The following is a 25,506-nucleotide window of genomic DNA, read 5'->3' as shown; positions in this document are numbered from 1 at the left end:
CCCATGATGATAATGCCGGATAATGAAAATCCTGGTAAAAAGACAACAACAAAAAAGCATATTCTTTTCCTTTAAGACTTAGACAAACATTGCATTGGAATTAGGTATTAACCCATTAAAACCAGGAAAGTGTCTGTGTCATTTTAGATTTGAGCTATATATCGTCTCTGTCAGGTGGAAACCTCATACAGTATGTCCAAAACGGTTACTTTTCAGGATTCAAATTCAAAAGTAGCAAAAGCAGCAGATCTACAAGCTCAAAACGCGTCACTTCGTGGCGTGTTTCAAGCTTGTGGATCTGCTACTTTTGATGCTTTTGTGTGACGCTGCAGAATGATCACGTCGTATAGTGTTAATTTTAAGGTTTAAGGTTTCTACCCGACAGCAACTATATATAAACAACATAGTTTTTTCAGAAAACTGTTAGGATTTAGAAGACATTTTGTAGAATCGGCCTCAGGTCTTAATAGGTTAAAACTAAATTAACCCTTTAAGACCGGGAACGCATCTGTGTGTAATTTTTAGATTTATTTGGCTATTCCAAAATAGCAGATCTACAAGCTCATAGTGCGGCGCTACGAGCTTGTAGATCTGCAATTTTTCTTTTAAATCGTGAAAATGTTTGCAAATCTTTGAATATATACGTATACATTTTAACTCAAATCTTTGCTTCTGGGGGTCCCTGGAACAAAATATTTTGAGATGGGGGTCCGCAGACAAATACATATCATTTTGGGGGTCCTTGACATGAATTTTTTTTGAGAACCACTGATATTATAGCAACATACTGTAAGTTTTTTCAAAAAACTGTTAGGATTTAGAAGACATTTGTAGAATCCCCCAGAAGCAAAGATTTGAGTCAAAAATGTTCCCTTTGAAAAATATATATATTCAAAGATATGCACACATTTTCACGATTTTTCAAAAATAGCAGATCTACAAGCTCATAGCGCGGCACTCTCGGTGCCATGCTATGAGCTTGTATATCTGCTATTTTTGAATAGCCAAATAAATCTAAAAATGACACACAGATGCGTTCCTGCATGGTCTTAATGGGTTAAATGACAATTATTGTGCAGACTTCAGATCATCAAGAAGAAATGCCTCATGTTCCTCGAGACCTTTGTAGAAGATGAGTTTGGCTTTGTTCCCACGGGCCTCTAGGAGCACAAAGAGTTCCCTCATCTTCTTGTGACTGGTTCTCTCGGCTCTCACGTCAGCGTAGTCCTCATTCTTCATGACCCCCTTGTGAACCAGTAGGTCCAGGATGGGTTCCACCATGGTCACTCTCTGAATCAGGGCAGGCGTGTGTTTATTCACAAAGTCAACCTCTGTGGACAAAACATATTTTATGTTTTATTTTGGCTTTTTACCCCTTTTTTCTCCAACACACTCTGCATCGTCACCTTGCTAAACTAATGGCCTAAGTAATTTTTTTTTTAAATCTGTCATTTGGCCTAAGTCACAAAAATGTGACTTAGGCCAAAAGATTGTCTATTTTGGCCTAAGTCACACTAGGGAGTTATGCCATTATACTAAAATAGTAAGGCGGGAATTTGATACCATAGTGCACTTGGTGATACAAGCGTGAAATTTGGCACAGATGTCCTTCATATGACCCTAATTGATAATCAACCTTTGGCCACGCAAAAATCCTAAGATTTCAAGATGGCCACCACCAGTTTTCAAAATGGCTGCAACTGGACCAACATTTTGGACTATATCACTTTGCTGGGGCTGTAAATCTTTGATTTCCCCCTTATTTTAATATAGGAGAATATGTTCTGAAGGTATTTCTACCAAGTAAGATAAAAATAATAATATTAGGTTCCAATATGGCGGCATATTTTCCAATATGGCTGCCGATAAATTGCATAAATGTACATTCACATGAGCTTGTAGCACATGTATTTGTATTAATTACCATACACAGATTTGGTAGCTTTTTAATGACCTAGGGCAACAGACTTTTCAATATGTTCACCAATAAATACAAAAACTTATATATATATAGGGATATTTTCTCAAACAGGTGCTGACCTTTTTCTCTTTCCGTGGAAGGACAAAACTGTATGGCATCTGCTGAACGCATGAAAGAAGCAAAGACCTGATGACTTTGATCCAATAGCTGATGCATTTTCATGAAGGGGGATCCATCTGAGGTCCTTCGACAGCTTTTTCAAGCCAAGTCTTTGTGTCTGGGTAGCTCAGTCGGTAGAGCTTTCACCTTCGGATCACATGGTCATGGGTTCGGTCAGGATCAGTGTATGAGTAGGTACGGTGAGTGTGGCGCTCCACCTCAGCAATACCAGGGGGTCTATAAGACCCCTGCATTCTCAGCTGATACTGACAATAAGTCTCAGACTTACTTAATATGAACAAGTGCAACTGCTATGACAGCAACGTCAGTATCTGAGCTGCGAATCATGATGTGTCAGATGCTATCCTCTGCAGCTCTGCCTCAGATACTGACATTGTTGACATAACAGTTTCACTTGTTCAAAGACTTGGCTTGAATTAGCTGTGGATTGCCTTTGGAAGGAGGGAAGGATCTCAGATGGATCCCCGTTCATGAAATTGCATCAGCTATTGAATCAAAGTCATCAGGTCTTTGCTTCTTTCATGCATTCAGGGGATGTGATAGGGATCAAAGTTTATATTTTCTATTTGTATGTAACTCACATTGTGTTTTTACTTGTATTAATCATGACATGTGCTTGCCCGAGAAAGGGCCTTCTAACACAAGTACTCGCTTCCTTAAACATATTGTATTTTGACCTATGTGCAGATTAAATCAGCTGCGTCTTCTGGGCATATGTATTACTTTATTAGACACTGAGCAAACAGGAACCTGTTAGTTCCTCTTTATGATATGTTATGAAACCACATGATGAATTAAAGGTGTCGCACGGAGAAGAGAGGTCAGAAGGTTTTTGGGTCTAGGAGAAGGCTAGACTGATCTCTCCGTGCAGCACGTAAAATTGATGAGCGCCATTGAGTCCGTCTGTCTTTGATTCATGTGTTGTCGTCTGACTGAACAAAGTGAGGTGTTTCATCAATAAAATACCACACATAATTGGTCCTTCGTTGCCGGATGCCAATATCGTCGTTGGAGAAGAACAAGGGGAAGACACGCCGAAAGTCTGTCGACAGCCGGGATTGAGCCGATCCTGTCAAAGTCCTGGGACGTGAATTCGTGACCAGGCCGGTGCCTTAGATGTCCAACCCTTTTCTCTTCATAGACGATTGACGGCATCCAGACCCAACCATTGACCTAAAGACAAACGGTAAGGAACGGTTACTCCACCGATTAAGGAGGTTTTTGACAGGTTTACTCCACCTTGAAGGAGAAAGAGTAGTGGTTTCTCCGCCCTGAGGAGGTTTCTGTTAAATACAGAATAGAAGTGTGTTGATTGAGTAATTTACAAATGTTTTGTATTAATGTAGCCTTGGTTACACTTCTCATTATAATTGTTGTTGCTCTTGCAATCGTTATCTCATTTCTTTAATTGAGTGATTTACAAATGTCTACCTGTGAGGATGTGATAGTTGTTACATGTCTCCTAGAGCTTGGTGTTACTTTTGTGCTCATGTACTGATTTCCTCCTTGTTATTGTGACCAGACGATTGTATGGTATAGCCACGAACCGCAGTATTGATACAAACTCTGTGGCCAATTGAAGTACACGAGAATGGTGAATTAAGAATATTAATTAAAACAACATATCTTTTGAATAAAAAATGGGAACTGGGAAAAGTAAGTCTGCCCTTAGTGGGGATGTTAAATACATGGAAAGCCATAGTGCGGGCAGCACTAAGTATTTCAAGCAATGGTGCAAAGAATATGGTTTCACAGGAAAATTAACTCTTGTCGGCTGTGGAAAGTTGATGGAAAATTTGAGAGCCGCAACAGCAGGAAAGAAAGGAAAAGAGAGAAAAGATTTGGAGGAACAGCTAAAAGTAGCTGCATTGTGGTTAGTACAGGCAAAAAAGAGAGCAGAAGGAAAAAACTCAAGTACTGTTGCAGTGTCAGTAAGCACAGCAGCGAAGAAAAGTTGGCAGAAAGTGAGTTTGGATGACGAGACAGGAGCGTGCGTAGCGCGCAGAGAGAGAGAGAGACAGTTGGAGGGAGAAGCTGTCACACGCAGAGAGAGAGAAAGACAGTTGGAGGAAGAGAATGATGAGAGAGAGAGAGAAATTAAAAGAAAAGAGGACAGCGACAGAAAAGAAAGAGAGACCCGTGCTAGGGAAAAAATAGAGAAAGAATTGGCTAAAGCAGAGAAGAGTGGGCAGTTTAGTCCACCCGTAACCCGATCACAAACAAAATCACTGTACCCCGATCTTAGCATGTTAAGTATGGGGGCGGAAGGGTTAGCAGGGGGGCAGATATTCCCTATGATTGAAGTGGCAAATCCTCATTTTGGCGTAGCTATAGGTGAAGGAGCACCAGATGCAGCACAAACCATATCTGTATATCGCCCATGGACAGCTGAAGACTGTAGAAAAGCATGTGAAGGGCTCACCCCATACAAACAGGACGCAACACAGTTTTGCATTGATCACGCAGCGCTAGTGCTTGCATTCAAGTTGAATGGGCTTGAGATCCTTAGAACATTCTTGAACATTTTTGGGCATGAGTGGGGAAGAGTGAAGGGAGCGTTCACAGGGGTTAATGCAGCAGTTCCCCCAGCCGCCCTGGTGGTAGGAGTACAGGACTTAGTGAATCAAACCGACGCTGTTTATGTCGACATCCGCAGAGTATTTGCACAGCGTCCAGATTACACCAAGATAGCAGGATGTAGACAGGATGAGAAGGAAAGTGTGCAAAACTACAGGGTTAAGCTAGAAGAGTGTTTCAGAGCCAATAGTGGGATCCCATACGACGCTCAGGAAGCGTCCCCTTACCAACAACAGCTTAAATTGGCCCTCATGAATGGTTTTGGGCCAGGCATAGCAGAATTTATCAAAAAGCATAATGTCCATTACCGAACAGGTTCAGTACAGGAGTGTATGAATTATGCAGAGCACGCAGCCAGTCACATCAATGAGAAGAAAAAGAAAAAGATATCAGCATTTGTGGCCGCAGAGGGGGGAGATGGAGAGGTATACTTCATAGGAGGAGAGAGAGGCAGAGGGGGTTTTGGGGGCCGGGGAAGAGGCAGAGGCCGTGGAGGTAGAAGTGAGAACAGGAAGTTTTTGTGTTACCGGTGCGGGGAAGAGGGACACATGGCTAGGAACTGTAGGTCAGATCAGCCACTGACAAGAGAGGGAGGAAAGCAGTATGAGCGAAAGGATGACAGACAGCACCCCTCAGCACCTAAGAACTCAGATTGGTCCCAAGAGTGACTAGACGTAGAAGACACAGAAAGCACAGAGAGAATACATCATGTAGATTTGTCCGAGGTCTTTTTAACTATTAGGAACCTAAATATTAAACCCACCCGTGTGTTGACAATTAATGGTGTAAAAATTAACTTTTTGTGTGACAGTGGAGCAGATTCATCAGTCTTAAAAGAAGAAGTCTCTAACATGTGGCCCCAGACTAGCACCATATTTGTTAAATCAGCCAATGGTCATTTAGATCAAAGACCAGTTTCTAAACCTCTCACAGTCAGGGATGATGCAACAGGTATCACCACTAGCCTGCCTTTTGTCTACATTAAAAATTGTCCAGTGAACCTCCTAGGACGAGATGGCATGGAAAAGTTAAAATTAAGTCTTGTACCAGTCACGGGGGGCATGAGATCAGTGGGGCCGGGGCAGAAAATAGAAGATCAAATATTTGTTTCACAGGCCATAGGTGAGCCTCGCTACTACTGGACTTTAGATATGCCCCGACAAGACCTGACTAACACAGCACAGCAGCTACTGAGCATGATTACACCACGTGACGGACAGACCTTAATGGCCCCACAAGACTTACACATGACTATGAGATACAAGAAAACCCCCGGGCCTGACAAAGAATATGATAACATGGTGAACCGTTTAGGACCACAGAGAGTAGTGTTCAAAACATTATATGAGGACTCAGATGGGAGTGTGGTGGTGAGTGTAGGGGTCCCTGCAGAAACTAGTGCATTAATGAGAAGTTCACAAATACCCCATGTATCTATAGCACGAGGCCTAGGAACCTCATGGAAAAGGTTAGGTCAGCTAGCAGTACTGGGGGACCGTACAACTGACTGGACGGACGACACAGGAGGGTGGCAGCATAGTGGGGGGCTCAGACGACGACATTTAGGGTTTACTATAGTTATGACCCCACGAGCCCATCTAGAAGACTATAATCAAGCCTGATGTTTTTTGAGTGAAGAGGCCATTAAGGCCCTGGAGGAGGTCCCAAACTGTGTGTGGTCAAAAGGGAAAAGTGACGTGGGACGAATGGTTACTGCTCAACCAGTACGAATTAGGCCAAAAACTAACTATAGGCCAAACAAGAAACAGTACGCCTTAAAAGAAGATGCTAAGATAGGCATTAAGCCAGTAATTAGTGAAATGGTTAAAGCTGGTATATTACGTAAGTGTCCAAATGCATCATGTAACTCTCCTATTTTTCCTGTAAGAAAGGCAGATAACAAATCATGGAGAATGATACAGGATTTAAGAGCTGTAAATGAAGCCGTGGAGAGCACCGCACCTACTGTCCCAGACCCACACACACTTATGAATAGCCTCAGACCAAATATGGCATGGTTTAGCGTCGTAGATCTCAGTAACGCATTTCACTCGATTCCTGTCGAGGAGGGGTCACAAGGGTGGTTTGGATTCACACATGAGGGGACAAAATACACCTTTACTAGACTTCCTCAAGGATACGTAGATAGTCCTACAATCTTCTCACGAGAAATGGCTAACTGCTTATCTACTCTAGATATACCAACATCGTCTCAAATCCTTGTTTACGTAGATGACATTCTAGTGGCCTCACCCACAAAGGATGAGTGCACCAGGGTGACAGTTCAATTATTAACTCATCTAGCCAGGACAGGGAACAAGGTCTCCAGAGAGAAACTGCAATTTGTGCAAAGGGAAGTGATCTTTTTGGGTCACAGTCTGGATCATGAGGGGAGACGAATTCACTCAGACAGAAAGCAGACAGTACTTAATGCACCTAAGCCAACGACAAAAAAACAAATGATGCAATTTTTAGGCCTGACTAATTATTGTAGAGCGTGGGTGCCTGACTATGCTGCACTGACGCAGCCTTTATTAGATACTATTTATTTTGAGAACGATCTAACCATGACAGGAAAAATTCAATGGACAAAAGAAGCAGACGTGGCATTTGAACTTACTAAACAATGTTTAGTGAGCTCATCTGTCCTAGCACTACCAGACTATGACAAACCATTTGTGCAGACAGTGGACTGTAAAGGAGGTTTTATGACCTCAGTATTGACACAAAAACATGGGTTAAAACTGAGGCCAATAGGGTTCTTTTCAAAAAGGCTAGATCCAGTCTCACTAGCGCTCCCTATATGTGTACAGGCCGTATGCGCGGCCGCTATGTCGGTACACAGCACGGCGGAAATAGTTTTATTTCACCCACTTACACTGATGGTACCACACGCAGTCTCCATGCTGTTAAACGAGACAAAAATGGCATTCTTATCTCCAGCACGATATCTAGCACTGACAGCCACACTCATGTCACAGGCACACATCACCATTAAAAGATGCACCATTCTGAACCCAGCCACATTATTGCCCACACCAGAAGACGGAACACCACACTGTTGCAAAGAGGAAACAGAGAAAACATGCAAACCACGTCCTGATTTGAAAGATACACAATTAGATATAGGGGAAACATGGTTCGTTGACGGTTCATGTTCAAGGTCGCTCACAGGTCAGAATCAGACAGGCTTCGCTGTGGTCACAGATAAAGAGGTAGTGAAAGCGGGCCAACTCCCACACACATTCTCAGCACAGGCAGCTGAGTTAGTGGCTGTAATAGAGGCATGCAAAGCTGCAGAAGGCAGAGATGTCACAATATATACAGATAGCCAGTATGCACACTCAACAATACATGTTTTTGCAGCACAGTGGGCTAGACGAGGTATGAAGACATCTACGGGAAAGCCCGTGACACATGCACGCCTACTGACTGAACTCTTACAAGCAGTTTTATTACCACGCACATTGGCTATATGTAAATGTGCAGCACATACAAGCTCCAAAGACAGAATATCACTAGGGAACGCTTTTGCGGACATAGTGGCAAAGCAAGCAGCGGTGGGGAAATTTGGGTTTTGTGGCTTACTAGAAAACAACCAAGAGGTACCACAGCCAATACCATTAGAAGTACTACGAGACATGCAAAACAATGCTCCTGAAAAAGAAAAAAGGAAGTGGTTAACCGATGGTGCACTTACAGGTTCAGACGGATTATATAGAGTACAAGATAAGCTCGTGCTCCCGACTAGCTTATACAAAACAGCAGCCCATTTGAGCCATGGGCCTTGCCATGTCTCAACAGGGGGAATGATCCATATCATCAGCCAACATTTCCACACTTATAATTACACTAAATTTTCAAAATTATTTTGTAGAGCATGCATAGTGTGTTGTAGGCACAATTCACAAGGTAATGAAAGACCAAAGAGGGGGAAGTTCCCCCTCCCCTCATTTCCATTCGAATACCTACACATGGATTTTATTGAATTGACACCAAGCAAGGGATATAAATACTGTTTAGTCCTAATATGTCCCTTCTCAAAATGGGTTGAAGTAATTCCAGCTAGAAGTGCAGACGCCATCACAGTGGCAAAGGCCATCTGTAAGGTCATAATTCCTAACAGAGGGATTCCGGTAATAATTTACAGTGATAATGGAAGCCATTTTGTAAACTCAGTTGTCTCTCTCATGGCAAAACATTTAGGCATCCAATTAAAAAATCATTGTGCATATCACCCACAGAGCGCTGGCTTGGTCGAAAGAACCAATTTCACGGTAAAAAATAGACTAACAAAAACCATGGAAGAAACAGACAGATCATGGTTAGAATGTGTAACATTGGTAGAGATGTATATGAGAATAACACCCACAGCCCAAGGCTTATCACCATTTGAGATAGTGACAGGAAGACAATTCAGACTGCCAATAGTGGACTGTGTGCAAGAGGTAGAAGATGCAGGGGCAGAAAACACATTAGCAGACTGGATGAGCCAGTTGTTCAAAAGCAATGAAATAGCTCGAACAAATAAACTGCCAGACATTTCTACTCCCCTACAGGACACCCGTGTGGCACCAGGTGACCAGGTCCTCGTCAAGGTGATAAAACGAAAACACTGGCACAGCCCGCGGTGGGAAGGTCCATACACTGTCCTGCTGACCACACCAACAGCACTGAAGATCGCAGAGCGGAACACGTGGATTCATCAGAGCCATTGTAAAAAAGTAATACCGCTCCAAACACACGACGAGTAGTGGTGGAAGTCCGGGTGAAGAAGGGTGGTGTTTCTGATAGCGAAGCACTGGTCTCAAGCCCGGTGAAGAAATCTACTGAGCCACTACTGATTATAAATGCTTGGAAAGGTATTGCTAGTGGCGAGTGCAATCCTCGTGACCCTAGTGGTCTTGAACAATGACAAACTCAGAAACAGAAAGAAACGATGGACTTATCAGGATGACCCTTGGGGTCCAGACAATGAAAATAGTACACAGCCACGTATGCGAAACAAGTGGTACTCCTATGTGACAAAATTGGCAAAAAGCTACGATAAAACTGATTGTTATGTGTGTTCTAACATGCCTTTTGCTTCAGACCAGGTGACTCTCTACGGGAAGGCGATGAGCAAATCACAGGCCAAGTGTTTCGCCAGCTTAGCAGGAATTGGGTTTCAGCATGCCAGCATAATCATCGACGACTCAAACCCCTATGAGACAGGTTTGAAGGCTGGGACATGCGCACTAAATTTTTGGGTAAATTGGCAGAGAACGATCAAAGGGAAGCTACGTGCACAACGGGTCATTATGCAGAAAATGGGCGGCGCCAATCACTCTATGTGTTACTTGCAGGAGTACGGCACAGTCCCTATGGGTATCACTACCAATTGTGATCAATTGTGGGCGGGAGGAGAAGGCGCCCCAGTCAGCTTAAGACAGAAGTCAAATGGCACATGGTGGGTTCAGGGGGGGTGGTGGTTATGTGGGGGTAACGCTTATCCAACACTGCCCGAGAATTGGTCAGGGGTTTGCGCCCCTATCTTTGTGACCGACCACACCTTTTTCCTAGAACTCACAGATCAGCAGGATGCCACAAACAAGCGAGAAAAGAGAGATGCAAATGACCCGATCAAACGCCATGACGCTGTATGGGGCACTGACGTTCCTGACGAATTCAAACACTGGACAAAAGGTCAGAAGGTAGTCTTAGCACTGTTCCCTTGGACAGGAGTGGGAAAGAACATGCTGAGAATAGAGACTGTTGATTACAGATTGGGTATGTTTATCAACGCCTCTATTGTCATTGAACAAGCACAGAACAGGGAGATTAGTGCATTACGCACTATGGTAATGCAGCATCGCATGGCCCTTGATTTGCTCACCGCTGCATCTGGTGGTACATGTGTTTTACTGAATACGACATGTTGCACCTTTATTACGGACGAAGTACACTCCCAGAACATGACGGACGCGATGAACCGACTGGTAGGACTCCAGAAGGCCATGGCCGCTGACCACGTTGTTTCCACTTTCAGCTGGTTCGGTTGGCTATGGTCTGGAAGCTGGATCCAACTAGCTATGAAGGGTGTCATGTTGATCATATGCATATTCATTTTGATGTGTTGTCTTATGTCTTGTGTACTTCCATGTATTAAGGCAATGGTTGTCCGTTTGATTTCTAACACCTTTGTGCAGTATGTCATGTTAAACCAGATGGACCATGCAGGAGAGCCACAGGAGGATTATGACTTGTAATTTAATGAAAAGTACTAAGGTTTATTATGACGGTGGGTTGGAAAATGTGGATCACAAGACAGCCCTACCTGAAAGGAGAAAAACAAAGTATGATTGCATAAAATGAAAAACAGGAGGGAATGATAGGGATCAAAGTTTATATTTTCTATTTGTATGTAACTCACATTGTGTTTTTACTTGTATTAATCATGACATGTGCTTGCCCGAGAAAGGGCCTTCTAACACAAGTACTCGCTTCCTTAAACATATTGTATTTTGACCTATGTGCAGATTAAATCAGCTGCGTCTTCTGGGCATATGTATTACTTTATTAGACACTGAGCAAACAGGAACCAGTTAGTTCCTCTTTATGATATGTTATGAAACCACATGATGAATTAAAGGTGTCGCACGGAGAAGAGAGGTCAGAAGGTTTTTGGGTCTAGGAGAAGGCTAGACTGATCTCTCCGTGCAGCACGTAAAATTGATGAGCGCCATTGAGTCCGTCTGTCTTTGATTCATGTGTTGTCGTCTGACTGAACAAAGTGAGGTGTTTCATCAATAAAATACCACACAGGATGCCACACAGTTTCGTCCTTCCATGGAAAGGGAAAAAGGTCAGCATGGCAGACAACTTCTCCAAATTAGGTTCAACACCTGTTGCAATAAATGATAAACATATGCAAGTCATTGAGGAGTTCATAGTACTCATGTACGATAGAACTTCATAGAAGTAGTTCCTACAAGGAAGTCTTCTTCTTTTCGTGTCTTTGAAGCATGTGGTTATATGACAGTTTCCCATTTCTTTACACAGTCCTTTGCATTATTATTGAACTCTGCGAGATCTTTTAAGCTGCACTGGTTGGGTAGTAGAGGGCAGACAAGGCAGTGCTGCATCGTATGGTCCTCTTCTCTCTTCTTACAAGGAAGTGAATGCAAGTGAAGTGCATTCCAAGTAGGACATATATGGGGCCAGTCACTCTTGTGCAGTCCTGCCAAATTATGCCAGAAGCTGACACGATGTGGATGTAAAAAAGCATGTTCTGGACACTGCAAATGCTTTAAGTTTGGACTTATCTGCACACCCCTCTGTGGTTGCAGTTGCTAGTACACTGGCCTGTCACTTGCCCAGCCACCATTGTAAATGAGAATGTGTTTATAATGACTTATAACAAAACAAAAAGTAAGCACTAAGCTTTACCAAGCTAATAAATCACTTTCAAATGTTCCATAAATGGATTCTGTGTATGGCAATGAATACAAATACATGTACTACAAGCTCATGTGGATAAACCATAAGCAGATGCACATTTCTGCAATTTATCGGCAGCCATATTGGAAAACATGCCGCCATATTGGAACCTAATGTTATTTGTTATCGTACTTGGTAGAAATACCTCCAGAACATATTCTCATATATTAAAATAAGCCCCAGCAAAGTGATATAGTCCAAAACATTGGCCCAGTTGCAGCCATTTTGAAAACTGGTGGTGGCCATCTTGAAATCTTAGGATTTTTGCGTGGCCAGAGGTTGATTATCAATTAGGGTCATATGGACATCTGTGCCAAATTTCACGCTTGTATCACCAAGTGCACTATCGTGTATTGAAAACGGCATATTCCCGCCTTACTAAAAGGGGAGGGAACAGCATGATCCTTTTCAATAAGGAGATAGGCCATTTTACCAGAGATGGCCAGTGTCATGAGGAGCTGACTTAGGCAAAAATATAAATGTCCTCCAAAAATGACTTAGGCAATTCGTTTAGCAAGGTGACATGTATAATATCGTGACTCAATGTGACCAAACGTCAAACGTGTCAAATGTGACCCTTCCAAGTTGTCGCGGAATTCTGGATCAATCAGCAATCAATGAGGCACATCGAGACAATATTCTAGGTGGAGGTGGTTATGCTTTATGTACATGATATCATGGTCAGAAGTACATTAACACTCATGTCAGTGCTACGGTAGTTCTGCCTTGAGCGCATGGCAGAGATCATATTATACTGCTGCCTGAAGGACAAACTGAACCATAGACCCCTTAAAGGTAGGGTAAGTGATATTTTTGGGTTAAAACAAAAAGTATTTTTTTTAAAGGTTAAAGCACTATATTCTGATAGTAATCATTGCTATAGAGTGTTTGTTCAGTAACAGGAGTCTCCCTGTCTCTCCAGCTCTTTAATAAACAGACAATACATTTTCTGGTAGGTGTCAAAATCTCAGCCAATCAGGAGAAAGTACCCATTTTTAAGCTTCATTTTTATAGTGTTCCAGTTCTAATTTTGCCTGCTCATTTCTTAGTGTCATCACTTCCAATTTCACTTGTTTAATCTATATCCTGATTGAGTTCTCTATCCTGATTGGATAAAATTGGAAATGAAACTGAAACTGAAACGAAAATGCATTTTCTTTTTTATAAAGAGCTGGAGAAACATGGAGACTCCTTATATGGACAGGACACTCTATAGTAACGAGCACTATCAGAACGTAGACCCATTTTGCAATTATTTGAATAATTGCAAATCACTTACCCTACCTTTAACAGACGACGTCACACTGATAAGAACCAGTATGCGTGCAACCAGTATGCGCGCAATGAAACCCAATCTGTCAGGTCTCGCTAGGACGCGCCTCACTAGTCAACACACAAGAGGGGGTTGGGGTGTGCTGAAACCAGCGCACCCCGAAACAACAGGTTGTGAATTGATTGCATGAAACAATCACCTGTGCATCCAGTCTCAATGTTGGTAAACAAATAATTGGTCTATAACAAGATAGGCTGTACCAAAACAATAGCTATCAGGCCTAGTGGGGACATTTAGGCTCTTACAAGCTGTCAAATATCATAATGTATTGTAGAAGTATTATATAATGATATAAGCAGCCGTATATAATTTCTTCCTCATAGTCAACTGGTGCCGTCCTGAGCACTTACGCACAGTAATGTTGAAGTGCTGTTCTCAAACCCAAGACGTAAATGGTTACAGGTCCGCAAAAAAAGCTATTAAAACCACGGACCGTCTAAAGCGGACTTGAGACACATTGGCTAAGTCATACATGGGCGACTGGCGGCCCGGGGGCCACATGTGGCCCTCACCTTCACTTAATGCGGCCCGCAGGTTAATATCGGAATACTGATATATTAATAAATAAAATAAAATACAAACATGCAATCATGACCCGCTTTAATTACTTCAGTCTTAGTTTAATGACTTTTTTATGTCCAATGTATTTGTATTTAAGTTCATAAAGTTAACTTAAGTATAACTAAATGCATTTGAAATTAAATAAAAAAATTACTTTTCAGGATTCCAATTTCAAAATACCAAAAAATAATTCAGGATTCCAATTCCAAAATAGCAAAAAAATAGCAGATCTACAAGCTCAAAACGTGTCGCGATGCGTTTTGAGCTATTTTGTGTGACATACTAGAATGACTAAGTGCGGCATTAATTTACGAAAAAAAATTAAATATGGAGATAAGAGGTGTCTGCCCGACAGCAACAATATGCAATGAGGCCCTCTGGAGTGAGTGTGGAAATATAGTGGCCCTCTCCATCATCAAAGTTGCATCACCCCTGGGCTAAGTGGTCCTTTAAGGCAGTGGTTCTCAAAGACCGGCAGTCTCCTACTGAGTCCTAAGCCAATTATTGGCTTAGGAATGCGACAAAAACTAACGCTTTTCAGTGGCTATAATCAGTGTCACATTCACGCATGCACAGACACACAGGTAACCCAAGCCGTATGTAGATTACCTCCATTGTTCATTTCAAGTCCTATCCTGGCTGAATAGCCGCTGGACATAACCAGTTGAGTTGTAACAGGGTCATTTTACAGGACACATTGCTGTTGTTCTTTGCTATTTTACCTGGCTATCATGTTGAAATTGTGTGTGAATGTGTTTTATTTGTAATTTTATAATGCATTTTTATGACTGTAAGTTATCATGATCATAAAATCACTGATAATAAAAGTAATGCTTGCGAGGAAATCTTCATAAGAATCAACATTTGTAAAGTTAAACATTGGAGTTATAGCACAGAGACTGTGCTAATGGCCTGTGATCACACCCTTGCTCTGGAGTCAACCAACTTTAAACAGCACTCACCTGGGCCAGATGTAGTCACTGCTTTTGCTGCAAGATATAAAACATTGTTCATGTTAAAATAAATGCATTGCATGCATGCACAATTATGTTAGGCTAACCCTTTAAGACCGGGAATGCATCTGTCACTTTAGATTTCTTTGGATGTTCAAAAATAGCAGATCTACACGCTCATAGCACTGCATGTGCCACGCTATGAGCTTGTAGATCTGCTATTTTAGAAAGATCTTGAAAATGTGTGCAAATCTTTATATATATATTTTTTAAAGCGAAAAATTTAAACTCAAATCTTTGCTTCATTGGGTTCTCTGGAACTAAATATTTTGAGATGGGGGTCCGCGGCCAAATACACATCATTTTGGGGGTCCTTGACATGAAAATGTTTGAGAACCACTGATATAGAAACATACGTTTTTCAAAAAACGGTATGATTTAGAAGACATTAGTAGAATTCCCAGAAGCAAAGATTTGAGTAAAAAATGTTTGCTTTAAAAAAAAAATAGCAGATCTACAAGCTCGTATGATCTTGTAGATCTGCTATTTTTGAATAGCCCAAAGTATAAAATAATGGTTATAGCTATACAAATCTAAAATGACACAGTATGCGTTCCCGGATTGAATGGGCAAATACGGCCCAGTGAAGCTGCAATATTTTAATTAATATAAATATGTGATCATATGTATCAACCAATCTGAGTATGTTCATTCAATATGACTGGTACATGTGCACAGGGGTTGGAAATGGTCTCCCTATTCTTCCATTGAGAAATGTAGACCCTGGTGTCAGGTAGGACATCTACTGCTAAAGCTCATGTTATACCTCTTTCAATGACTGAATTGAATACATGTAGTATAGTAGGCCTACAAGAGTTTAAACCATTCAAACCGGGAACGCATCTGTGCAACCACTGTAACCATATTTTATACTTTGGCTATTGAAAAAATAGCAGCTTAAGTAGATCTGCTATTTTTGAAAAATCTTGACCATTCGTGCAAATATTTGAATATACATATATTTTAACAAAATATTTTGAGATGAGGGTCGACAGACAAATATAAAAATAATTTTGGGGGTCCTTGACGTGAAAAAGTTTGAGAACCACTGATATTAAAGCAACATACGTTTTTCAGAAAACTGTTACAAATGTTTGCTTTAAAAATATATATATATTCAAAGATTTGCAAAAATGTTCACGATTTTTCAAAAATAGCAGATCTACAAGCTCATAGCGCGGTACTCTGTGCCGCGCTATGAGCTTGTAGATCTGCTATTTTGTTTTAAATCGTGAACATTTTTGCAAATCTTTGTATGTAAGCCTGCTATTTGCAGGCTTACATGCCTTGGCTTCAAGGCACACAGGGAACATGGGTTGTTATGACTTACAATATGCGTGGGATGTCACAATATTGTCCACCCATTTTAAAGATGTTTAACTTCATACTACTATTTTAGTGTTGGTTTATCACAAACAACAACAATGTACATTTATTATTGTGCAATAAATTAACTATATATATATATATATTTTTTTCCAGCTCATGATTTTCACTTGTTGTATAGGCTTGTCGTTCAATTTCTAATAATGGGACTTTGGTGACATGACATGAAATTCATGAATTTGTTCATTCCGTAATGGCTTCGAACCCCTAGACTGTTGTAAAGTAACTAAGTACATGTACTCAAGTACTGTACTTAAGTAAAATGGCAAATATTGTACTTTTACTCAATTTACAATTATTTGAAAACTAGTTACTAGTTACTTTGCAGATATAAACTTTAGCCCTATTGTATACAGTACCTAGGCTATTTGAAAATAGCCAATCTACAAGCTCACAACGCGTCGCATCACAACACGTTGTGAGCGTGCAGTGATGTTGCTAGGTTTTCAATGTAATGGGTCCCGGGACCCACAGGTGGTCATTCAAATGGGTCCCAGAAACATTTTATGGGTCCCCAATTACACGTCTCCCCCCCCCCCCCTTCTATCGTTTTCTTTGATCTCCAATCTCCATATCTTCTATGTGTGTGTGACTGTGTACATTATATCCTAATGCAGTGGATCTCAATCTTTTCAGGCAGCGACCCCCCAAAATAATCATATTTGAACTGGGGACCCACCACCCTGAGAAGCGCTTGGAATTAGGAGTTGAGGCATTTAATTTAGTTTAACTCAGTTCCACAGATACATAGTCAAAATAGCAGATCTACAAGGTCGTTTTTTTTTTTTTTTATCTACAAGCTCACAACGCCTTGCTTGTAGATCGCCTCTTTCTTATATTATTTCACAATTTTGACCGTATTTATAGTATAGTTTGTTGATTAGTTTGGATGCAGTAATAGTCTTTTTTCTTTTCTTTCTTGAGGTATTAAAAATATCTTAAAAGTCCTTAAATTGTGACTTCACTGTCATCTGGGGACCCCCCCCCAAATCATGTGGGGAGCCCCCTGGGGGTCCTGACCCACAGGTTGAGAACCACTGTCCTAATGTACATTCTATTTTGCTACTTGTTGTAGTCACAAACTCAGAATACAGGGTACAAACTACAATATAAAGTTCATAATAATAATATGAAAAAGATAATGTACACTTCATAGGAGCAGAGATAGATAGGAACTAAAGAACAACAACACTTTGTGGAAGAGAATGTAAACGGAGCAGAGATATTTGTTTAAGAAAAGTAGATGTTTGCGGCAGTATTTATTGCTCTGGTGTTTTCTTCTTAAAAAGTGGGATTCCCTTCAAATGATTTATGCTTGTGTCGCACCGAAAATAACGATCTGAAAACGACGTGTCACACCTCATCCGCACTGCCAGCGAGCGAGCGTTCTGACGGCGACGTCGCGCGAAAAACTGTCCTCATCTGGGGCGATGTGGAGCGTCGGCTATCGCGTTGCGACGTAGCATTAACCAATCATATTAATGGTGGGGAAAGTACTATATTTTTGGACTTAAGTAAAAGTATCAATACTGCGATGTAGAAATACTCTGTTACAAGCAAAAGTCCGGAATAAAAAATTTACTTGAGTAAAAGTACAAAAGTATTGGTATCAAAATGTAGGTTAAAGTAGGCTACCAAAAGTAGAAAGTATCTACTCATGGTGCAGAATGTCCCATTTCAAGTTTACAAATGTATACAAATCTTATACTAAATCTATAAACAATAGCAGATCTACAAGCTCACAATGCCTTGCATCACTTGTAGATCTGCTATTTTCAAATGGCTGAAATATAGGGTTGAAGTGGTTAATGTATGTTTTGTAATGATAATCAAATCTACAAAGTAACTAGTAACTAAAGTTTTCAAATAATTGTATAGTGGAGCAAAAGTAGGCTACAATATATGCCTCTAAGATGTAGTGGAGTAAAAGTATTGGAAATTGTAAAAACTCAAGTAAAGCACAAATACCTCATAATTGTACTTGAGTGTTACTTTCCACCACTATTAAATGAATAAATAATAGGAGCGGACTTGTGGAAAGGACACACACACACACACACACACACACACACACACACACACACACACACACACACAGTCTCCTTTTCTCCATATGCTGCACATGATAGTCTACGCAAGTAGGCCTACGCATCATGCACAAACACACCACTTAAATTCTTCTTAAACAACCTCTATGGCATATGTTTGCCTGTTTGACTGAAATAAACGTGGCCTAAATGAAGTGGGGGTCTCACTCACTGTATGAAAAGATACATAGTGCACGCATATGATCCACTCAAGTCCCGCAGGTGCAGGACAAACAACAGTTCATCAAATAGAAAAAATAAGTGCACACTGGTAGAAAAAGCTCCGCTATTTATGTATTGCTGTCAACGTTTCGATCAGTTAGAAGTTCATCAGAAATTTTACATTTTCATTTAGAAACATGTAGCTGTAGAATACAACTCTCGTACACGTATTTCTGACGTTTTCAATCTACGAGAGTTGTAGGGTTCACCCCCCATGGACACAGGGACTTTCAGCACTATACCCCCGTAGACACTCCAAACAAATTGAAGGAAAAAAACGGTGCTCACCCCCACGTCCCAAATGTTAACTTTCGCTACGGGGTAGTAGTTTAATGTAATAATCCATATCTTTCAACAAATAAGTGTTTTAATGCCGTCTGTGGCCGATTCTGTCGGAAGTTCCCAATGGGTGGTAGTGACGCGCCCATCTGGTGAAACCCGGAATTACACTCAATGTAAACAGAAAGTAAACGAGGGTGAAAAAATGGCGTTCGGCCACAGACGGCATTAAAACACTTCTTTATTGAAAAGATATGAATTATTACATTAAACTACTACCCCGTAGAGAGAGTTAACATAGCGTGGGGGTAAGCACCATTTTTTCAATTTGTACATGTTTGGAGTGTCTACGGGCCGGGTATAGTGCTGAAAGTCCCTGTGTCCATGGGGGGTGACCGTGAACCCTACAACTCTCGTAGATTGAAAACGTCAGAATCATAAATACGTCTACGAGAGTTGTATTCTACAGCTAGGAAACATGTACTGTAGCGTATAGATCCCAATTTTTCAGGACAATTCCCGAAGAAGCAATAAATAAATAAATAGCGGCTGTGGTGGAAGTGGAAAGTAACTGGTACATGTACTCAAGTACTGTAGGCCTACTTAAATACAATTTTGAGTTATTTTTTACTTTACTGGAGTATTTCCAAATTTCAATACCTTTCCACTACATCTGAGAGGCAATTCAGGCAAATATTCCTACTTTTACTCCACTACACAATTATTTGAAAACTTTAGTTACTTTGCAGATATACATTATTAAATTATAAAACATACATTAACCACTTTAGCCTAATTTTATACATAGGATATTTGAAAATAGCCGATCTACAAGCTCACAATGCATCACCATGCATTGTGAGCTTGTAGATCTGTACCTATTTTCAAACATTTTAGCCTACTTTTACTTTAGGTACTTTAAGTATATTTTGATGCCAATACTTTTGTAGCCTACTTTTACTGAACATTGGCCTTTTACTTGTTGTAGAGTAGCCTATTTCTTCACATTGTTTGCTACTTTTACTTAAGTAAAATATGATATCTGACTACTTCTTCCACCACTGAATAGCGGAGCTTTTTTCACTCACTGTAGCCTACTGTTTGATGGTGGTCGTTTGAACTTTATAGGCTATAAATAAAATATGAAGTAATGAGGGTCTCACTATAGGCCTAGCCTACTGCGTTTAGTAGAACAATCCTCAAATATGAAGAACAAAGTGATGTGCAGTAGCTGATGTGTTGTCCGTCCACTATAGGTATTTGAAAATCCAAGTTCCTCCACTCTTTATAAAACGTCTGACAATAAAAAATAATAGCCACGGCTGCGTGGCTAGCGGCTCGCTTTGGTTTGGTTGTATGCGTGCGTCCCGTGGACGCTGTGATGGTTGGTTTAATGCGTCCTTTATTAAAAATGTGCGTCAGAGACGCAGGACGCAGGGTCTGCAGATCTACACAGTGTAGATCTGCTATTTTCAAACATGTTAGTACTTTTACTTTTGGTACTTTAAGTACATTTTGATACCAATACTTTTGTACTTTACTCAAGTAAAGTAACAGAGTACTTCTACGTTGCAGTATTGATATGTAAAACATTTGAGTACTTTTCCCACCACTGGTGGTGGACAGGTACTTTATCCCTGCACCACCCGAGTGCATTTAATACCATGCAGCTAACCCATAGAGTTGAATCTATCAGATTTAAATAAATATACGTTTACCCATGTTTGGTCCCTGCGAGGAAGCTGCACTGTTCCCTGAAGTCTCCGGAACAACTTCAGAGAGACAGAGAGACAGAGAATGTCACCATGGACTTGAAACCAAGGTTTGAGTAGATGAATGGTTCGAGTATCAATGTTTCTATGACTCTTTGCAGACAATTAGGCAGTGGTGGAAAAAGTAAAAGTCATGGTGTTCAAAATTTACTTGAGTAAAAGTGCAAAAGTATTTAGTAAAAATGTACTTAAAGTACCAAAAGTGCTGAAATGTTTGAAAATAGCCGATCTACAAGCTCACAAGGCATCGCGATGCGACTCGTTGTGAGCTTGTAGATCGGCTATTTTCAAACAGCCTACTGTAGGTATAAAATAGGACTGAAGTGGTTAATGTTTTATAATGTAATCATTTATATCTGGAAAGTAACTAGTAACTAAAGTTTTCAAATAATTGTAGTGGAGTAAAAGTACAATATTTGCCTCTGAGATGTAGTGGAGTAGAAGTAAAAGCATTGGAAATTGGCAATACTCAAGTAAAGTACAAATACCTCAAAATTGTACTTAAGTATAGTTCTTGAGTACATGTACGTATGGTGGTTACTTTCCACCACTGCAATTAGGATTACGGGGTGACACACTGAGCTACATTCATGTACTTGTAGGCCATCAGAACAGTGCAACAGCAGTGTACACACACACACACACACACACACACACACACACACACACACACACACACACACACACACACACACACACACACACACACACACACACACACACACACACACACACACACACACACACACAATGTACAATGTTGAGGTCTTTGTACTTTACTTGAGAATTTCCAATTTCCAATACTTTCACTTCTACTCCACTACATCTCAGCGGCAAATATTGTACTTTTACTCCACTACAATTATTTGAAAACTAGTTTTCAAATAATAGTTTAGTTACTAGTTACCTTTCAGATATAAATTATGATATTATGAAACATACATTAACCACTTTAGCCCTATTTTACACCTAGGCTATTTGAAAATAGCCGATCTACGTGTTGTGAGCTTGTACACAACACACACACACACACACACACACACACACACACACACACACACACACACACACACACACACACACACACACACACACACACACACACACACACACACACACACACACACACACACACACACACACAAACACACACAAACACACACACAGTAGAATATATTAACTTGTAAACATGTCTACCCTCTCTTCCAGTGGTGGAAAGTAACTAAGTACATATACTTAAGTACTCTACATAAGTACAATGTTGAGGTCTTTGTACTTTACTTGAGAATTTCCAATTTCCAATACTTTCACTTCTACTCCACTACATCTCAGCGGCAAATATTGTACTTTTACTCCACTACAATTATTTGAAAACTAGTTTTCAAATAATAGTTTAGTTACTAGTTACTTTTCAGATATAAATTATGATATTATGAAACATACATTAACCACTTTAGCCCTATTTTACACCTAGGCTATTTGAAAATAGCCGATCTACGTGTTGTGAGCTTGTAGATCTGCTATTTTCAAATATTTCAGTACTTTAACTTTTGGTACTTTAGTACATTTTGATGCCAATACTTTTGTACATTTACTCAAGTAAATGTTGAATTCTGGACTGTAACATAGTATTTCTATATTGCCGTATTGGTACTTTTACTTAAGTAAAGAATTTGAGTACTTTTTACACCACTGCTCTCTCTTCACCGTACCTTCAAAGCTATCCGTCAGATCGTTCCTGCTGATCTTCGTCAGAACGTTCACCATGATCTGATCGACGTGCTTGGGGTAGAACTGTACGATCAGCAGAGCCGTGTCCATGGTGTCCTTGTTCTGCAGAAGGGCCTTTTTGATCAGCTTCTGGCCTACCAGGTTAGGAGCCTGTTGCAGTTGAAAATGGAACTTCTTGAACTCCTTGTCGTCCAGATTCTCCAGAGCGTCGTTGACACGATCTGCTGGCGTGGCCATGGTTTATTCCTGGTGCAAACGATGCATGTTAATATCTCAGCTTAATTTTCTTAATGCTTTGGGAGTGAAGATTATTATTATCCTTTTGTGTCTCCTACCGGAACCGCTGCCTACCGGTCCGCTGGTCATCAAATTATTGGATTAGAATGGGACAATGTGTTAGGCTATCAAATCTTACCTGTGTCTTGTGGGTGCTGTCTAAGCAGTGTGTACTGGCTCTGTGCAGGTATGGCCAGTTGGAACTCGGATTTGATACAGCACCTGTCCATAAAAGACACTACAGTTAGCATTTCTGACAAAACATGTTATCAAAAAGCCTTGGGGCAAGGAGAATGGGGTGTAATGTGGTGGTAGGCTATTTGTTCGTAAAAATGTTGACTCAAACAAACTGCTTGAAAAAGAAGGTCAACCAAAAAGAAGGTCAACCAACCTGTATGTAATGAAATATACAACATTAGTAGTACATACAAGACAAACATAAGTTGGGCAGTGCTCAGGGTGTTAGGGTTGGCGTGGAAGTATGGGTTGAGGTTCCAGAGGAGACAGCAGAGATATTCAGCTCCAAATGAATGCATTCCACCTGCATGGAGTAGTTTTAATCAAAAACCCTTTGTACTTGTACTTGATCATGTTCAAGATGTTCTTTCTTTCTTTTTTATTTGTACTTTCCTACATTAGGGCCAAATGTAAAGGACAATTTTCAAATGCTTTGCCCACATTTGCTTGTTACATGTATTTTTTACCAGTTTTTTTATTAAGGTCACATTCTGTTTGTTGCATTCACTCAGAGAGTCTTCAGACACAGAGGCTGACTGGTATCTGCTTTGATCTGTCACATGACTCTGTTCCACCAATCAGCTGTAACCACTACCAGTCACAGCACACTGAATATATAGGCTGCCGGCAGGTGTCGTGAAGTTACACACATAGGCTACTGTAGAATAATGAGTGAATAGAATAGTTACACACATAGAATAATGAGTGAACAGAATAGTTAGACACATACTGCAGAAGGACTATATTAGATGATGCTTCTAAATGTCACTTAGAAATGAACAAATAATAAAATAGCCACGGATACAGGATAGGTGGGCACTAGGGACATCTGGGAACCTCAATGTAAAATTGGCTATTTTGTCCAAAACGTCAAATATTTGAAAAATGGTCTTCAGTAATGTGGCAAACCAGGGGGAAGCTCAGCCTCAGATCAGATGTCAGTCAAGCCCAGACTGGGGGAGGTGATAGAGGGAGTATACTATCCTGTCCAGGTTTTGCAGCCAATAGTTAGTTGGCTGTGGTCACACCTGCAGCCCATACGACAATCAGCCAGCTGAGTACTTAACTCACCAGCTTCCAAGCAGCTGGTTGAAGTAAAATGTCATTATTCTGAACCATGTGGAACGCTATTGGAAAAAATTGATGTCCGACTCCTCATAATCTTGTGGCTTACCTCAGTGGTTTTCAACCCCTTTCATATCAAAGACCATTATTTATTGGGAATTTGAGCCACGGACCACCGTTTTGAAGAGATTTAGCCTCTCAGACCCAACACTTTGAATATTTTGGTTGGATGAGATTTTGTCCACAATTCCATGCTGTATTGATGTGGTGCCACATAGGAGAGATAATAACAGACAAATGTTGATCAAAATAACAATTCTTTAATTAAGTAATGCAGATGTTTAACAATAATGTAACTCTTGAGGGCGTAAAATGAAACCGAATTGCCAGATCATGTGCGCATATCCCCCCACGGATGCGTTGACCGGGTATGGACTAGTATATGATAACTACTCTCTCTCTGCTCTGCCCACAGGACAGCAGAGCCCCCTGTGTGTAGCATAGGCTAAAAGCCACAGCCCCCAGACGAGAAGTCTCCTAAGTACGAGTTTTGAGGCCACCACCCCTTTTTCCCTCAACCTTTTGAATAAAGACAATTTATTCAACGTCTGACTCTGTGTCTCCTGTTTTATCGCAGTACTCTTTTCACTAGATACTTTCTTACGTATTAAGTATTTATTCGGATAACTACTTTTACTTCTACTTGAGTCATTATTTTAAAGTAGCAATACTTTTACGTGAGTACATTTTTTCCTAATCTACACAGTCAGTACCATGTACATGTTACATTCTTACAATACCAGACATTGTATTTGTACAAAATAGCAGCAACATTTGAAAAATATTTTCTTTTTTATGTGTAACAAAGACTTGAATTTTTATATTATTACCTGATGTGTTATTCTCAACGACTCTGTCCAGGCTGATGTTTGGAGCTTGTATATTATATTCTCTTTATCGAAACGAAAATAAGAAACACACACAAACTGAAATGTGTGTGTATCACGACGGTTGAAAGTAGAAGAGGAAGGATATCATTCAGCTTACGAGGTCATTATATATGGGGCAGGGTTTCCTCTTTTGTAAAAAAGAAAAGAAAAAATAAGTGCTCTCAAGACTCTGGCTGGAGCCCTCATTCAATGCCATTTTGATTATGCTTGCACCTCTTGGTTCTCCAACACCTCAATGTCAATTAAAACTGAGCTTCAGACCTCCCAAAACAAACTGAACTAGCACAGGTCGGAGCACAGGTCTCCGCCAGGTCAGGTAGGTTATTGTGGGCCAATCACTTGATAATAACAAATAAAAAGCAACTACCAATATTTGCAAGCAACTTTACAGAAAACGAGGTCGCTTATAATTAGTATACATGGCAACACTAGTTAGA

At 40.6% G+C, this 25,506-nt stretch overlaps 1 protein-coding gene across 3 annotated transcripts; it reads right to left on the bottom strand.

Annotated features, from left to right (window-relative positions):
- Nucleotides 1-327: 327 nt before the first annotated feature.
- Nucleotides 328-25,140, bottom strand: LOC308088799 (apoptosis-associated speck-like protein containing a CARD). 3 transcript variants are annotated; one of them, XM_080433381.1, is made up of 6 exons: nucleotides 25,010-25,140; nucleotides 22,957-23,039; nucleotides 22,523-22,787; nucleotides 20,757-20,810; nucleotides 15,014-15,040; nucleotides 328-1,331 (listed from the first exon to the last, which is right to left on the bottom strand). In XM_080433381.1, exons 3-6 carry the CDS (start codon nucleotides 22,776-22,778, stop codon nucleotides 1,069-1,071), a joined length of 600 nt encoding a protein of 199 aa, XP_080289507.1. In that variant the 5' UTR covers nucleotides 22,779-22,787; nucleotides 22,957-23,039; nucleotides 25,010-25,140; the 3' UTR covers nucleotides 328-1,068. The 3 variants fall into 3 exon arrangements, with proteins under 3 accessions (XP_080289507.1, XP_080289508.1, XP_080289509.1); XM_080433383.1 differs by lacking the exon at nucleotides 328-1,331 and adding an exon at nucleotides 3,173-3,274; XM_080433382.1 differs by lacking the exon at nucleotides 20,757-20,810.
- Between the last annotated feature and the right edge of the window lie 366 nt (nucleotides 25,141-25,506).

The sequence above is a fragment of the Gymnoscopelus braueri genome (assembly GCF_963280865.1).
Source record: "Gymnoscopelus braueri genome assembly, chromosome: 7".
In the NCBI taxonomy this organism is placed as follows: domain Eukaryota; kingdom Metazoa; phylum Chordata; class Actinopteri; order Myctophiformes; family Myctophidae; genus Gymnoscopelus; species Gymnoscopelus braueri.
The sequence above is the reverse complement of the archived record's forward strand: the minus strand, read 5'-3'. Positions and strand labels throughout refer to the sequence as shown.